Source organism: Pristiophorus japonicus, chromosome 16, assembly GCF_044704955.1.
Source record: "Pristiophorus japonicus isolate sPriJap1 chromosome 16, sPriJap1.hap1, whole genome shotgun sequence".
Lineage (NCBI taxonomy): Eukaryota > Metazoa > Chordata > Chondrichthyes > Pristiophoridae > Pristiophorus > Pristiophorus japonicus.
The window spans coordinates 18,788,336-18,805,509 of record NC_091992.1 but is presented as its reverse complement, the minus strand read 5'-3'; the positions used below and the strand labels follow the sequence as shown (position 1 = coordinate 18,805,509).

Genomic DNA, 17,174 nt, shown 5'->3' with positions numbered 1-17,174 from the left:
TCAATATATTACAGTGGATTGCATTTTTATAAAATATTTTCCTGGTCAGTTTATAATATCTCAACTGTCGAAGGGCCATCGACCCAAAACATTAACTCTGTTTCTCTCTCCACAGATGCTGCCTGACCCGCTGAGTATTTCCAGCATTTTCTGTTTTTATTTCAGATTTTCAGCATCCGTAGTATTTTGCTTTTTTTTAAACAATATCTCAAGCATGGCATATGTGCTCTGCTCTGGTAGGTAGCAACGTTGTAGCTGATTAAACACCAGCCATACCCTTGCTAGGGGTATCTAAGCCTTGGCTGTCAACCTATGCCTAAGCTATCTGGATTTCGATAAGTGAGGTGTGTCCTGACAGGGGGAAGAGTATGCACACCTCATATTGGGCAAACAGAAGCCTTGCCTGTATGGATTTCTCTGTAGCTTTGCATGGAAACTCTTAAAACAGGTTGAAGGGTTTCTACGTGCATCGACATCTGACTGGAACCGCTCCCCTCAAAGGAATAAAATATAAAACGGAGGATTTGAAAATGACAAAGAATAAATGGGAACAGGTCAAAGGAGTGCACTCTTATGGTATAATGCAGTCTTGGGATTCAGATGATTAGCCAAATCCCCATAATGCATATTATACCCTACTGGTCAATCCATGTAGAATATGGCAGGTGGCTCCCTTCTAGTCAGAAGTGTGAGCCCACCATATTGGGGACTTAGGAGGCCACGTTGCGTCTGTAAAAAACAGGCGATACGCGGCCCAATTGCTAGGACAGTGCGTCTCAAATTACCCTATAATCTACCACAATTGATGTCTTCTCATAAACTGCATGACATCACTACAAAAGAACCTACTTCATGAAAGTAAGCTGCAATTATCTGTTTCAATTCAGATCCCAGTGTCCAGGAGCTGCCTCCCAGCGTTTACACGGTTAAGTCCATTTTCTGTAGCTTGACGGCAGATTCGTACACTAGTGCCATGGAATTTGAATTAAATGCCTATAGAAGCAACTGCAAATTGGCATTGATTAGAGATGCACAGCACACTTAGAATTCAAACTCCATCCTCAATATGTATTTTATGCAAAAGTACAGACATCAGGGACTGAATTACAAAACAGTAATCTAAAGCTAAGTGTTTAGATGGTGTTCAGAGATGTTTATCACATCCTTTGATTGGGTTATGGTCTTGTAACTCACTCACAGGTATCCATTATTCTCGATGTAATTTCCTGTCTGCTTAAAATGGACTACAAATAGATTAATGTTCTTGTGCACTAAAGGGCATTTGCAGAAAATACCATAGGGTCAGAATTTCAACAAGCCAATGTGATACAATGCATGAACATCCAAGATTTCTAATGTGGTAACCTGGCTGAACCTTCTGCTACTTGTACAGACCCAATAAGCTGCATTTTAATTGAGGATGAGTCACTGAAAGGTGCAAACATGATGATTTATAATAATCCTGCTGTATGTGCGGAATAACTAAATGGAATAGGTTGTACTCATTGCCAACTGGGCACCTGGTCACAGTATCAAGAGAATAAAATGGTGCATTTTGCACTGGTGTATCAGGGCTACAACTGAATACTCAGAAGGCAAACACCTTAATTTTTAAAGGGCCAGCGCCTCATGGCGGCTCAGTTAATAAAGGCAGTGCACCATTGGACATGTATGCATGTCCTGGTCACTATCCAGTAACCTCTGCTGGGAAGTACACGAGCGGGCAGTGGGTGAGGACATGATTGGGCTCGGCATTAATACCATCCATAGTCAAATAGCTCGCTGATGCTTGCTGTCTGGGCTCATACACAATAAAATGGCCACTGTAGCAAAATGCACCTGCAGAATTGCACCGAGTGTGAATCCATGTCTTCAAGTTAAGGCTGTCTTGACATGTGAGGAAGATCAGTTGGGACTGAGTATTTTTGGTGACAAGGTCGTAAATATGGGGATTGAAAATGAGCACAAAAACAAGTGGACGATGTCTGATTTCAATGTATCCCACAGAAGGAAATGAAAGCATTAAACTGGCCCCACGATTAAACTTGTAACTATTTAAATCCAATTAAATTTGGTCCATTAAATTGTTCAAGTCACTGAGCTGCTGGAATGTGTGTTTTTAGTACTATTGGTGGGGACCATTCTACCATTACAGGACACCTTTCAGTTGCAAACTGTGAAGACTGACGTGAGCCATTTGAACAAAGTAATTTATTGGTGGTTTTCAGCGGCAGCTGTGAAAACCATTGGATTTTCTACCCAAATTAATACCAAAAGAGGTTTGGAATAAGTCCCAGAAAATGCCATAATAAAACTGTAGAGCATTCCAAAGTCTTCACAAGATTTAATTTGCAGTTACTTCCTCTGGCCCCATATTACATGTCATCAAGCTCGTTACTAAGCTGAATACCTGGCACAGCTAACGAACCAAAAATCTGGTTGCATTTAACTCTGCATTTAGTTTGTTGCTAATACCAAAGGGATTTATAAGAAGCCCAATTTGCAGACAAGTTTCCTAACGCTAGGATATATTAACACATTAATGGTAAAGTGCAGCGTGTGACAACCAAAAGCATTTTGCAGCCTTAACTGTCTCATTAAGAGCCATTCAGCAAGAAATAGTCATAGTGTTAGGAAATTATGCATAGTTATAACATGGGTTTTTGAAATCAGAACAGAATGTGAAGATGTGGGACTATTTAGCTACTCAAAAGACTATTCCTAAATGCCAACAATACCAGACATTCTGCAGTATTTATACAAAAAGGCACCTAGAGGGCTGCCGAAGAAGCAAGCATGTCCTGTTCCTTCGAGTTGGTCACCTTTTCTCCTGGCTTTGTCCAATGCCAGCCATTCCCTGATCCGGAGGAAAACCAGCAGCTTCAAGGTGAATGTTTCAGGTCATCTTGGAATGGAATCATCTCCCAAAGCTGCAGTGTGAAATACAAGATTAAGTGACATATGAATAATCCGCTTTACTATTTACTATATACTCATCACAACACTGCATTTTTGCTTAAAACAGCTAATCCAAACATTTTTGTTGCACTTTCCAATTACTTATGATCTTGGAATATATGATTATGAGTTAACTTTGCTTGTCGACCACGAACAAAATGTTTAACGAAAACACACTTAGCTGAAAACTAAGCAACTATAGCAGATATTTAAAACAATTAAACATTGTACCAAGTAGATTCCTTACGTTTTACTGCCAACAACGTGTTTCCATGACAACAAGCAACCGAGGTAACAAAGTAGGGGTTTGTTTCATCCAGCTGTGTTTGCTTCGGTATTCCAGTATCCTCCTCTTTCCTTCCCAATCTGCCTCTGGCACCCTTTCCCCATGTGTACACTTCACCTTCTGTTAAAATAGAGAGAGATGCTTTTGGCACCCTGCAGGAATACACACTGAATGTTGCTGCTTTATTCGGTCAAGGTGTACTGTTTTATAACTAAGATGCTAGCTGTGCAAAACAAACAAGATTCTCAGAGGTGCTCGCGTCCAAACATGTAAATTTAAGGTGTGGTCTCTCGTGATAGTTCAGTGGTTAAAAGTACTGTGTAGTGTGATACAACGCCTTGTAGACCAGGGAAATCTCAAGTCTGGCGTTGGCCAGTTCTATCTTTAGCTCATCTTAGCTGGGGTAGTAGTTGGGTGCAACAATTGGCTTCAGTGACTCAGGGCTGGGGAGATATTTCCAGCTGGAATTCCTGCTTCTTGTTGTTACCTCGTGACTTCTGCTGAAATGTGCACTTGTGTGGACATCAGATGTGGACAGAATCAAGATCCACCATGATGCTCCCGAAAGTCGTACAGCTTGTTGACTTTCACTGTCTATGATCACGAATGCCGAATGATCACTTGGACACGATGCCATAAGGCAGCAAGTGCCCATGGAACTGTGCCCCAGAAAAAGGCGATGCTTTCAAGAGAGGGAGATGGGAAAATTGGAGGGGATGGGGGAAAGAGAGAGAGAGAGAGATGTACATTGTTTACAATATCTCATTGAACAGCTTTTCTAAACTAGGGAGCATGGCACTGGTAAAAAAAACTCGAATTAAGCATAATACTAAAGATTAGAGAGTTCGCGTCACGTATGGATTGCACAAGAACTAGTCTATTTCAAAGTCACGACAATTATTTTTAAATGGAAATGCAAACAAGAAGATTATGGAGTATGGAATTTGCGGGCAGGTAGCAAATTGGATCAAAAAACTGATAAGATGGGTGGAAAGAGGGAGTAGGAGAGAAGAGCAATACATCAGAGTGGTTGGCAGTGGGTACTGGTGGGATCCCCTCCATTCACTGTGCAGATCAATGATTTGGATATAAGGCTAGAGGGAGCAGTGTCCAAACTTGCAGACAATACTATAATCGGAGGCATAGTAAATAGTGGGAAGCTGTTCAACCTTCGCCGTCTCCAGGCCAGGTCCAAGACCACCCCAACCTCTGTCGCTGAGCTACAGTACGCGGATGACTCCTGCGTCTGTGCACATTCAGAGGCTGAACTCCAGGACATAGTCGACGTATTTACTGAGGCATACGAAAGCATGGGTCTTACGCTAAACATCTGTAAGACAAAGGTCCTCCAGCAGCCGATCCTCGCCGCACACCACTGTCCCCCCAGTCATCAAGATCCACGGTGCAGCCCTGGACAACGTGGACCATTTCCCATACCTCGGGAGCCTTTTAGCAACAAAAGCAGATATTGATGAGGAGATTCAACACCGCCTCCAGTGCAGCCTTCGGCCGCCTGAGGAAAAGAGTGTTCGAAGACCAGGCCCTCAAATCTACCACCAAGCTCATGGTCTACAGGGCTGTAGTAATACCCGCCCTCCTGTATGGCTCAGAGACATGGACCATATACAGTAGACATCTCAAGTCGCTGGAGAAATACCATCAACGATGCCTCCGCAAGATCCTAAAAATCCCCTGGGAGGACAGACGCACAAACATTAGTGTCCTCGTCCAGGCCAACATCCCCAGCATTGAAGCACTGACCACACTTGATCAACTCCGCTGGGCAGGCCACATTGTTCGCATGCCAGACACGAGACTCCCAAAGCAAGCGCTCTACTCGGAACTCCTTCATGGCAAACAAGCCAAAGGTGGACAGAGGAAACATTACAAGGACACCCTCAAAGCCTCCCTGATAAAGTGCTACATCCCCACTGACACCTGGGAGTCCCTGGCCAAAGGCCGCCCTAAGTGGAGGAGGTGCATCCGGGAGGGCGCTGAGTACCTCGAGTCTCATCGATTAGAGCATGCAGAAATCAAGCGCAGGCAGCGGAAAGAGCGCGCGGCAAACCAGTCCCACCCTCCCTTACCCTCAACGATTGTCTGTCCCACCTGTGACAGGGACTGTGGCTCTCGTATTGGACTGTTCAGCCACCTAAGGACTCATGTTAAGAGTGAAAGCAAGTCTTCCTCGATTCCAAGGGACTGCCGATGATGATGATGAATAAATAATTCTGAGGACCAAAGGAAGCTGCAAGGGGATATTGATAAATGGTGGAATGGGCAAAAAAGTAGCACATTGAATTTAAGGCCAGTGAATGTGAGATTGTACATGTTGGTTAAAAAAGTAATAATAATGAATGGGGAAAGCTGGGTGATGTAGAAGAGTGGAGAGATTTGGAGATACTGAAAGCTCATCAAGTGGATAAGATCATTTAAAAAAGCTATTGGAATACTGAGTTTTATGGCAAAAGTCAAGCTGTAATGATGAATCTGTATAAAATTTTAGTAAGACCACAGCTGGAGTACTGTATGCTGTTTGGGGGCTCTACACTACTGGAAGATGTTAAAGTAATAGAGCGTGCAGATTCACTAGGATGCTACTTAGCATGAGGAAATAATACAAAAAATAACTTGAAATATTGAGGTTGTTTTTGTCAGAACAGAGGAGATTAAGGGATGATGTGTTAGAAGTGGTTAAAATTATGAAGGCATGTGACAGAGTAGATAGAAACAGTCTGAACAACAGAGGTAAGACAGAAATGTAAGACATTTAGGACAGTGAGCGAGAGAAACAGAGGGCTAAGAGGCTGTAGAATGCGCTCAGAGTTAGTGATTATGTGTTAGTGTTAACAATGTCAATATTTAAAAATGGGAGTACTTTCACCACACAAACTGCAGTGGGTCAACAAGGCGGCTGACCACCACCTTCTCAGGGGCAATTAGGGATGGGCAATAAATGTTCGCCTTGCCAGCGACGCCCACATTCCATGAATGAATGAATTTTTAAAAAGGTGGTTAAAGGAAAGGGAAATAAAGGGATTATGGGTTATGGGAAGAGAGTGGGCACAGATGTGATTATGACTACTATATGTCACGGATAAAAAAAATAAAGACTTGCATTTATATAGTGCCTTTCACGACCGGACGCCCCAAAGCGCTTTACAGCCAATGACAAACTTTTAGAAATGTAGTCACTATTGTAATGTAGGAAACACGGCAGCCAAATTGCGCACAGCAAGCTCCCACAAACAGCAATGTGATAATGACTAGATCATGTTTTAGTGATGTTGATTGAGGGATACATATTGTGCTGGGACACATGAGATAACTCTCCTGCTCTTCTTCAAAATAGCCCACCTGGGAGAGCAGCACTGGAGTGTCAGCCTAGATTTTTGTGTTCAAATCTCTGGAGTGGGACTTAAACCCACAACCTGCTGACTCAGAATACACACTGGTTGGGCCAAATGGCATGTTTCCCTGTTGTAATTTTTATGTAAGTTCCCCCCAAAAATAGTACTGACAGGGAAAGACTACTGGTTCCTAGCTTCAGTCAACTTCTGATTGATACCCAGCTTCAAATACAATGTTCCTGGCAAATTCATTCTTCCAAAAACAAGTCTAAAACTGAAGGTTTTTCACTCACTGAGAGCAGTATAGTCTGCTGTTGGAGACCATTAGCAACTTTTTTTTTATTGACAGAGGATATTGTGTACCTTGCTGAATGGAAATCTACTGATTCTGCTTTTCCCACTGCAATTTATTCCTCTTATCCTTTTTCTTCTGAAGGCAGTGACTTAGGCATTTGCAGCAACCCATTATCTCGCTCAAACGTTGAGATTCAAATCTGATCCTGGACAACAAGGGCTAGATTTTTCACTTGAATTATTTTGCCACCACACCCCGGACTTGAGTGGATGGAGACAGAAGATTCTTCAGCAGCTGTTCCTCACTCTGCCCCGCCGTTTCTGGGATTTCCCACTCGTAGTGACGGGGGAAGAACAATGATGTACACCCATATATGGGCGACTCTCTTGCAAGGTTATGTAAATGATAAAAATATATCATCCCACATATTAACCTTCATTTACCTAGAATCCAGTATTGCTATAGATGGTATGAGGGCCGTTGAAATTTATATAGCCAAAAAGCTGATTGACTGAATAGTCCTAGGTAGTTTTATTTTTAAAAATCTGTGTTTTTCCTACTTTACCGGGCAGCATGCCAAGCTACAATAGGCTTTTGAGGCCTACTCGAGTTAATATCTGCCCCCCCTCCACACCCCTTCAGGCAGACTCACAGTCAGAGAGTCGGCCTCAAAAATGCAAATGATCCCCAGGCTAGATATGTGTCTGGGGTCAGGGACGCCTCTTTGCAAAAGGGGACAATCCCGGCTCAAGCGCCAACTGGCTTTCATGCAGCAAACCCACTGGATCGTGGTCAGCAGCAGTAACCCTCCCTCGCTCAGAGCTGCTGGAGCCAGCTGTAGTGTTCCTGCTGCAACTCCGATTCCAGCGGAGAGCTGCGAGCTCAGAACAAGCCAAGAATGGAGATCCGGGGACCTCCCTAGTCTGCAATACTCAGTACCAAATCCCACGGTCCATTTACCCACTAAGCCGCTACCTGGGTTTTTCTTCATTCTTTTGTAAAAAATCTCCCAATTTAAAAGATCTCGGGGTAGAAATTTACCTCCGCCCGAAACGGGGCCACACCTTCCATTTTTTGTAGTTTGGTTCCGCCGCCTGGGTTGCGGCGGAGGTGCCGTCGATATTCGGCACTTGGACGTTTTATTTTTGATCGGGGCGGATGTAGTCGCGGCTGAGGGGGTGGAAGTGCCCGTGCAACGGCCCGGCCGCCCTGATCATTCACCAGGGGGTGCCAGGCTGCCTGTTGGTGGCCCGGCCAAACCGGGGCACATAATTGTCGGGCCGACCTGGTAGCCGGCGGACAATAAAAAATATCATGGCGTCAGCGTCAGCGCCACCTCCCCTTTAAGGGCGGCCGCGCCACCAACCAACAAGGAGTGCACTGACACAAAAAGCTGCTCCCGGGGGGGGGGGGCAATTCCCCAAAAGGGATATTTCCCCCCGGAGCAATTTCGGGAAGCAGTCACTGGCGGTCGGTAAGGGGTCGGCGTGTGCATGCCGCAGCGGGAAAACGGGTCCCGACTCTGCCCCTGATGAAGGGCAATTTGTAAAACTGCAGCCCCTCCGCGGAGAGTCGGCGGCCATTCTTCGCTGCCCCGTGGCTGCTGCTTTCAGGCGGCCAGAGGCCTTTTCGGGAGGGGTAATTTCGGCCCCCTCTTGTACTGACATTCTCTGCTTCCCTGTGTGTTTCAGTCAGCAGTAACAAGCACTGTGGAAGTGATTAGTGGCAAGAGGCTGTTAACAACCTCTCCAAAGCACTGAAAACACAGTGAAACCCATCTTTCCTGTACACAAAATGATAAAAATGAATGAGTCCTCAGAATCAGATATTGGAGCAATGTTCAGCATCTTAGACACTGTTTGAGTACTTGTAATTGCAGACAGTGAAGCAAAAACAGGGCAGATTTTAATGATATAAATGTCTTGCATTTCTGCAAATAAAGGCATCATAATGTTCGGCACAATCATATTAAGAACAGAAGTTGGATCGAAAGTGGTTTATAACCTCCACTGAGCCATGTAATGATTCTAATAACCCAAAGGCTACTTTCAAATATTTAAAGGAATTGATTTATCAAGATTAATGCGATTTTAGAAGCTGGTGTTTGGTGTCCCTTAGCAATATAATGATGGATCAGTCCAAGGGAGAGATTTAACTCTTTATATTACTGTATATTAATGTAATCAACATTATTAGATTTGCGATTTAGCCTCGGTCAGAGTTTTAAATAAGATGTTAATTATTCTACATACCTGCTCCAATCGCTACTGTGAAAGCATCTCCACAAGCTACCATGGTAACCTTTACCCCACGCAGGTCGGAGACCAAGTATGGCAAACGATTATTGTGACGTGTGTTGGTGCCCAACTGTCCATGTTGGTTACTGCCAAATGTGTAACATTCTCCAGTTTCTGAAATGAACAAAGAGTCAACTTCTTTCAAAATCCTTAGATAAAAGGCAAAGTTGAACAGCCTGATGGCACAGTGCAGTGGTGTGTGTACTAACAGAGAAGTGGCTTAGGATATAGGTTTGGTACTAGAATCAACCACACCAGGTATATTTCCAGTTTAGGTCAAGGGTGAAGAGGAGAATATGGAGAGAAAAGTTGGCACCAAATAGAATTAAGGCACTTCATGCCAGTGCGGGGTTTGGGAAGTGTTCATGTGCATTGCAGTTGCACACCTCTTCGCAAATGGCTCAGTAGCCGTATTGGCATAGGTCTGGATTCTTAGTTGGCGAATGGTATAAGAAAGACTTGGATTTATATAGTGCCTTTTACGACCACCGGACATCTCAAAGCGCTTTACAGCAAATTAAGTACTTTTGAATGTAGTCACTAGGAGCTTTGAGCATTAAAATAACAACGTGTATTTATATAGCACCCTTTGTGTAGAAAAACATCCTAAGGTGCTTCACAGAAATAATAATCAAACAGGTCAAACAGAATCTAATTGCTGTTTGGTCAAGGAACTTTTCAGATAGAACATATGCTCATCGGTTTCGGGCTACAGCCGAGAAGCACCCAGTATTTTAGGATTATTTGGCATCCGTCACAAGGTTTGACATGTGGAGTATGACATCCAGATATATTATTAGTGAATCTCTTGTGCCATTGCTAGTCAAATCTTGCACTATTTTATATGGAAAGGCAGTATACCATTTAATGTGCAAGGTAAAATTCTGCAGTGTAGATGTACGCCCCTTTATGGATATAATTAGTCGTGGTTCAGTGGGTAGCACTCTGGTAACGGAGTCAGAAGGTTGTGGGTTCAACTCCCACTCCAGGGACTTGAGCACAAAGCCTAGGCTGACACTCCAGTGCAGTACAGTACTGATGGAGTGCTGCACTTTCGGAGATGCCGTCTTTTGGATGAGCCTTTAAACCGACGCCCCGAGTGCCCTCTCAGGTGGACGTAAAAGATCCCAATGGCACTACTTCAAAGAGCGGGGGAGTTCGCCCCAGTGTCCTGGAGACATTTATCCCTCAACCAACATCAGTAAAACAGATTATTTGGTCACATTTACCATGTTTATGGGAGCTGTTTATGGGAACTTGCTGTGTTCAAATTGCATTGCCTACATTACAAAACTGACCACTTCAAAAGTACTTAATTTGCTGGAAATCCCTTTGGGACATCCTGAAGTCGTGAAAGGTGCTAAATACAAATCTTTCTTTTTTCTTTAATTGTTCTGCATTCTTGAAATCAATACCTCGATCGGGTATAGGTCAGATTGGCTCCATTTCTTTAAGTCTTTATGGCAATAAAGTCCAACTGCGAAGTAGACAGAAGTGGAGCTGAAAGAGAATTTAATTGTTATTTGATCGAGGAATTTTGCTAACGGATAGTATGCATCAGTTTCTGGTGCTGGCAAAAAGCTGACACAGGCAGCATTTTCTTTCATTCTTGGGACGTGGACAGCACTAGCGAAGCAGTATTTATTGCCTAGTTACCAGGCCAGGCACTGCGGGCAAGTCCCTCCCTGAAGGACATTAGGAAACGAGTTGGGCTTTTACAACAATTAAGCTGCTTTTATGGTCATTTTACTGATGCCCGCCCGCCCACCCACAAATTGAATTCAGTTTCAACAACTTGCCACGGTGAAATTTAAACTCACAATTTCTACGTTACTAGTCCAGTACCATAGCCACTGGGCTACTGTACTCTAAAAGTCACAGATGCTGCCTGACCTGCTGTGTATATCCAGCATTTTCTGTTTATATTTCAGATTTCCAACATCCGCAGTATTTTGCCTTTGTGCTCTAAAATCACTAGTTTGCTTTATTTTAAGACTGTTTTGGGGCTGTAACAAAGTGCAGCATCTAAGGAAACAACATTCTGTTTTTAAAATAGCACTAGTGAATCTCCAGTATCGCTGTCATGGTAATGCCGAGGAGCGTTGCACTGTGTAAAATAACAATGCCTCAACGGACTGCAGCAGTTCAAGAAGGCAGCTCACCACCACCTTCTCAAGGGCAATTAGCGATGGACAATAAATGCTGGCCTTGCCAGCGACGCCCACATCCCATGAATAAATATTTTTAAAATTCAGCTGCTAAAGTATGGCTGTACCCGCCTTTTAAGGCTACAAAATGTAACTGATGTTAAGTAAACATTCAAAGGTTAATTGTTGGAGATCAGAACATTAGCTTTAATTGTGGGAATATCAATTAAGACCTTACAGACAGTACAGCTCTGGTATTTGTGTTAGCAAAGAGGTTTTTTTGTGCATTGCAAATATCAGCTTTTATATAAATGTTTGAGTGTGACAACAGAATTTATCATGAGAGAGTGTGTGACATCTAAAGTGTGATGGACAGGAGTGGGCAATTAGACAAAGTTTTAATATTATAGTTGACAGAAAAGCAATATCCTGACGAGTGATTGAGTATTTTTGTTACACGTAGATGGCTCTACAACAGGACATGGCCATTGAAAGCTGCAACAAAGGAGATTTCTCATGATATTGATCCCAAGAGCTGAGAAAGACTTGGAGAATGTGGTAAAATTGCAGGCAAACTCGAGTTTTCCCTAAATGCATGTTGTGGTTCAGTAAGTGACATTTAAATCTGCATTTGGGGATTTTCGTGTTTCTCCGTTTTTGGGCGAAAACATAAGCAATACGAGAAAATTACTGTTTTCGCTGCAGTACCGATTTAAGGCCCAACTTTCGGCCTTTCGGGCAAAGGGAGGCGTTGCACAATTATTCTCAGTGCAAAAACGCGGTCCTCGCCAACTTTAGTGCGGGTCCAGGAGTGCTGCGAGAGAGGCCTTGGGAGGGGGGGGGGGTCTTTTTTTTTTCAAAAAAACATTCAAAAAACATTACCAAGACTCCTACCTAACAAATCGCTGCAAAAAAAATTTTAAAATAAAAACATTAACTTACCTTTTTTTTTCCAGGTTTTCCAACTTATCGCTGCTGGCAGGGCTGCACCGCTAGGTTTTACCGGTCACTGTTCTGGGCGTGGCGTACGGGTCTGGTGACTGCCGAAACTCGGACGGTAACGCAATCTCCCCGGCAGTGCTTCCAAGCGCCACTGCAAACAAGGAATCGAGGATCGCGACCGGGCTTTGGCTGCGGAAGGTCAAAACGCGGCAAAAACCCAGTTGCAAAGCATCGAAAGTCCAGCCACAGGCTTTGAGTTCCTTGCAACAGTAAGTGAGTTACAGGTAACAGCAACAAGCAAGAGTTCCATAGTCAATTGAAGGACGTAAAGCTTCTCCACTAATTCTGCATTGTTGTAAAAGCAATTTTCAAATCAGAATCTTTGGGCTCAAGTTTCGGCCTGAGTTGCTCCTATTTTTTTGGAGCAACTAGTTTAGAATGGAACATCTTAGAAATTGCAGTTCTTGGCATTTAGTTTGCTCCAGTTCTCGTGATTTAGAATAGTTTCATTTAGAACAGATTTTTTTTTCAAAAGGGGGCGTGTCCAGCCACTTATGCCTGATTTGCAAGCTTAGGCAGCGAAAGCTTATTCCAAACTAACTTAGAATGCAGTAAGTGTAGATTTTTGTACGCTCAGAAAAACCTTGCCTACACTTATAAATCAGGTGTAGGGAACGAGTGATGGGGGGGGGGTGGGGAGAGGAAAGTTTACAAACATTAAACACTTCACTTTTACAAATAAAGAGCCATCATCAATAATAAATGATAAATAAATCAATAAATCAGCCAATAAATCAATCAAAAAAAAAATCAATCAATAAAAAAATAAGTTTCTACGCACCTACTGCAGCACCGGGAGCCTCCAACAGCGTGCTGGGACGGCCCCCCCGCCCCGCCACCAGTGTCTCTGTCAGTGTCTTGCTGTGTTTCTGACAGCAAGGGGTGGGGGGGGGGGGGGGGAGAAGGGGAGGGAGAGGGAGGAGTTGGAGGATGGGGGTGAGAGAGGATGGGGGGGGGGGAAAGAGAGGATGGGGGGGGGAAAGAGAGGATGGGGGGGGGGGGAGAGAGGATGGGGGGGGGGGAGAGAGGATGGGGGGGGGGAGAGAGGATGGGGGGGGGAAGAGAGGATGGGGGGGGGGAGAGAGGATGGGGGGGAGAGAGAGGATGGGGGGGAGAGAGAGGATGGGGGGGAGAGAGGATGGGGGGGGAGAGAGGATGGGGGGGAGAGAGGATGGGGGGGAGAGAGGATGGGGGGGAAGAGAGGATGGGGGGGAGAGAGGATGGGGGGGAGAGAGGATGGGGGGGAGAGAGGATGGGGGGGAGAGAGGATGGGGGGAGAGAGGATGGGGGGGAGAGAGGATGGGGGGAGAGAGGATGGGGGGGAGAGAGGATGGGGGGGAGAGAGGATGGGGGGGAGAGAGGATGGGGGGAGAGAGGATGGGGGGGAGAGAGGATGGGGGGAGAGAGGATGGGGGGGAGAGAGGATGGGGGGGAGAGAGGATGGGGGGGAGAGAGGATGGGGGGGAGAGAGGATGGGGGGGAGAGAGGATGGGGGGGAGAGAGGATGGGGGGGGAGAGAGGATGGGGGGGGAGAGAGGATGGGGGGGGAGAGAGGATGGGGGGGGAGAGAGGATGGGGGGGGAGAGAGGATGGGGGGGGAGAGAGGATGGGGGGGGAGAGAGGATGGGGGGGGAGAGAGGATGGGGGGGAGAGAGGATGGGGGGGAGAGAGGATGGGGGGGAGAGGATGGGGGGGAGAGAGGATGGGGGGGAGAGAGGATGGGGGGGAGAGAGGATGGGGGGGAGAGAGGATGGGGGGGAGAGAGGATGGGGTGGGGGAGAGAGGATATGGGGGTGGGGGGGGGAGAGAGGATATGGGGGTGGGGGGAGAGAGGATATGGGGGTGGGGGGAAGAGAGAGGAGGGGGCGAGCACGAAGACATCCTGAGGAACTCGCAGAATCACAAGGTAAGTTTTTGGCGCCCTTTTTATTCCAGAACCTTATGGAGGTGCGCCGTTTTTACGGAGGGCAGAAACTTGGGTCCTTTATACCAGTCCTCATATTGCATTTTGTAAGCATTGCTCATTTTTCCTCAACCCCCCAAATTCATTCCTTCATACCACATCCACGCTCTTCCCCGGAAAATCCCCTCCCCACCCCACCCCTGCAACTTTCTTTCCCCCACTCCTACCAGGGACCATTCTGCAGGTGGAAGCAACTGTATAATACCTCACTAAATAACCATTCTTCACAAGGTATTGCGTGCCAGTGGGCTATTGAACGAATAAAGCATTACTGCCAAGTTTTATCTGGTCACCAACCAAAATCCGCGCACGCACGCACATTCCAGTAAAGAACACTGGATAGCAATCGGGAAGGGGAACCTTAATTGATTTTACGCAATCTAGCACAAGGGCATTAAAGCCAATTGCAGTGCCCTAACTAATGCCCTGTGAGACCAATGCTCTTCTGTTTTTAACAGGAGAACTAACAGACAGTGTTACTACATGGTTCAGCTAATAGGAGAAGCACTAAATACAGTGCCATAATTGAGTGTTATTGATTTTTGCTACAGAAAAGGATATCCTGAGAGGTGTAGTACACAAGATTCACTGTGTAATACTACTGGGATTTAAAACTTGTTTACTGTAGTGCAACACAATTATCTGAATTGCTACATCAAATTATTCACACTTCCTTATTTTTTAAAACTGCTTGAAAACAGAGCACACGATTGTGCATAAATGTTAATGCATATTATCACACTGCAGTTTTACTGCATATTATTACCACACTGCAGTTTTACCATCTTGTATTGAATTCAGAACCATCCACATTTTTTGTATTCCGTTTCATTGAGCTTCTCCATTGCATAATATGAATAAGCAGCTCTGGAACTCCCTCCCTGAACCTCTCTTCCCTTCTTTAAGACGCTCCTTAAAACCTACCTCTTTGACCAAGCTTTTGGTCAGCTGCCCTAATTTCTCCTTATGTGGCTCGGTGTCAAATGTATCTGTTTTGTCTTAAAACACTCCTGTGAAGCGCTTTGGGACGTTTTACTACGTTAAAGGCGCTATATAAATACAAGTTGTTGTTGTTATTGATTTGGAATTACAATTTTGCATTCCTGTTTCTAGCTTTATCATGTAGCATGGCTAACGTATAAAATAAGCTACCTCATCATCATCATCATGAAAGCAGAGGATGTTATCAATTTCTAGCAAGTGATGGATGTTTTTTTTTTTGCAGACAGGACTTGTGAAGGATATTGCAGATAAAGTATGGTATGAAATCTGTGAACTTTGAGACTGGCCGAATGATGGAGATGGTCTTTATCAGTCCTGTACAGTCCTCTGTTCCTCAGGATATTGGGACACGGAGGGGTGATGAATTATGGATAACTATTGTGTCGTGTAGCTTGTTTAATTATATCAGGGAGGAAGATTCCCAAGTTTTTAACCTCCCCTAGAACTTAACATTATTCGTGGTTGGGGTGGGTAGTGCAGTAGGATGTACCACCGAACAGTCAGGGGGAATATTAAATGGACCCGATAGTCCTATATTGTCGTTTCCATATATTCGTTAAATCCCATCAGTGATAATGCCTGTCACACTAGAAACCACAGCATTACAGGATTACAACAACAGCAACTTGCATTGACATAGTGCCTTTAAAATAGCAAAATGTCCCAAGACACTGCACAGCACCATAATCAAAAAAAACGGATGCCGAGCCCAAGGAGGAGATATTAGATAACATTACCAAAAGCTTGGGCAAACAGGCAGGTTTTAAGAAGGATCTGAAAGGAGGTGAGGCCGGGAAGTTCAGGGAGGGAGTTCCAAAGTATGAGGCCCAGATAGCTGAAAGTGCAGCCACCATTGTGCAGCAAAGGGAAGAGGGATACACAAGAGGCCACAGTTGGCGGAATGGAGAGTTCAGAGGTAAGGGGGTGGTTATAGGGCTGGAGAAGGTTACAGATATAGGGAGGCATGAGGCCTTACTTAAGAACATAAGAATTAAGAGTAGGCCATACGGCCCCTCGAGCCTGCTCCACCATTCAATAAGACCATGGCTGACCTTCTACCTCAACTCCACTTTCCCACCCGATCCCCATATCCCTTGATTTGCCTAGAATCCAAAAATCTATCTATCTCAACCTTGAATATAAACAACTGAACCTCCACAGTCCTTTGGGGCAGAAAATTACAGGTGCAGCGCCTAAAATCTGGAACCCTCGGGACCAAGGCCATTCTGAGCTTTTCCGGACGTCGTGAATCCAGAAACACCCGAGCCCAGGTTCGGATATTTACAGATTTCGGAATGTCGAGGGGGGTGGGTGGTGTCCCTGCTGAGGAGCTGTTTGGGCCTTCCGGAGCCTGCCGAACAGCTCGTCGGGCGGGGCCTCGCTGAGGAGGTTGTTGGGCGGGCCGGCGAGGGGTCCCCGAGATAAGGGCAGCGGCGGCGAGGCGAGCGTGGCGAGGGGCAGCGAGGTGAGGCCCGAGGTCAGGCAGCGGCGGGGCCCCAAGGTTGGCAGGATCGGCGGGTCCAGATTCCGGAACATTTTACGGATTCCGGACGACCTTGCCACCTATTGTCCTGGAGTCCGGAACATTCCGAAACTCCGGATTCTCGACGCTGCACCTGTACACAGATTCACTACCCTCTGAATGAAGAAATTCCTCCTCATCTCAATCTTGAAAGGCCAACCCATTATCCTGAGACTATGGCCCCTAGTTCTGGACTCTCCAGTCAAGGGAAACAATTTATCAGCATCTACCCTGTCAATCCCCCTCAGAATTGTATGTTTCAATGAGATCACCTCTCATTCTTCTAAACTCCAGAAAGTATAGGTCCAATCTACTCAATTGCTCCTCATAGGACAACCCTCTCATCCCAGGA

At 45.3% G+C, this 17,174-nt stretch overlaps 1 protein-coding gene across 2 annotated transcripts in view; it reads right to left on the bottom strand.

The window, feature by feature from the left end:
- Positions 1-1,060: 1,060 nt before the first annotated feature.
- Positions 1,061-17,174, bottom strand: part of nek8 (NIMA-related kinase 8) — a 55,771-nt gene continuing 39,657 nt past the window's right edge. Inside the window, exons 13-15 of one of the 2 annotated variants that reach the window (XM_070857077.1) lie at positions 9,142-9,300; positions 3,206-3,364; positions 1,061-2,930 (exon numbers count right to left, since the gene is read on the bottom strand). In XM_070857077.1, coding sequence (XP_070713178.1) covers positions 2,902-2,930; positions 3,206-3,364; positions 9,142-9,300 — 347 coding nt within the window. In that variant the 3' untranslated portion in view covers positions 1,061-2,901. The remainder of the gene's footprint in view (positions 2,931-3,205; positions 3,365-9,141; positions 9,301-17,174) is intronic. The other variant, XM_070857078.1, reaches the window with a different exon arrangement.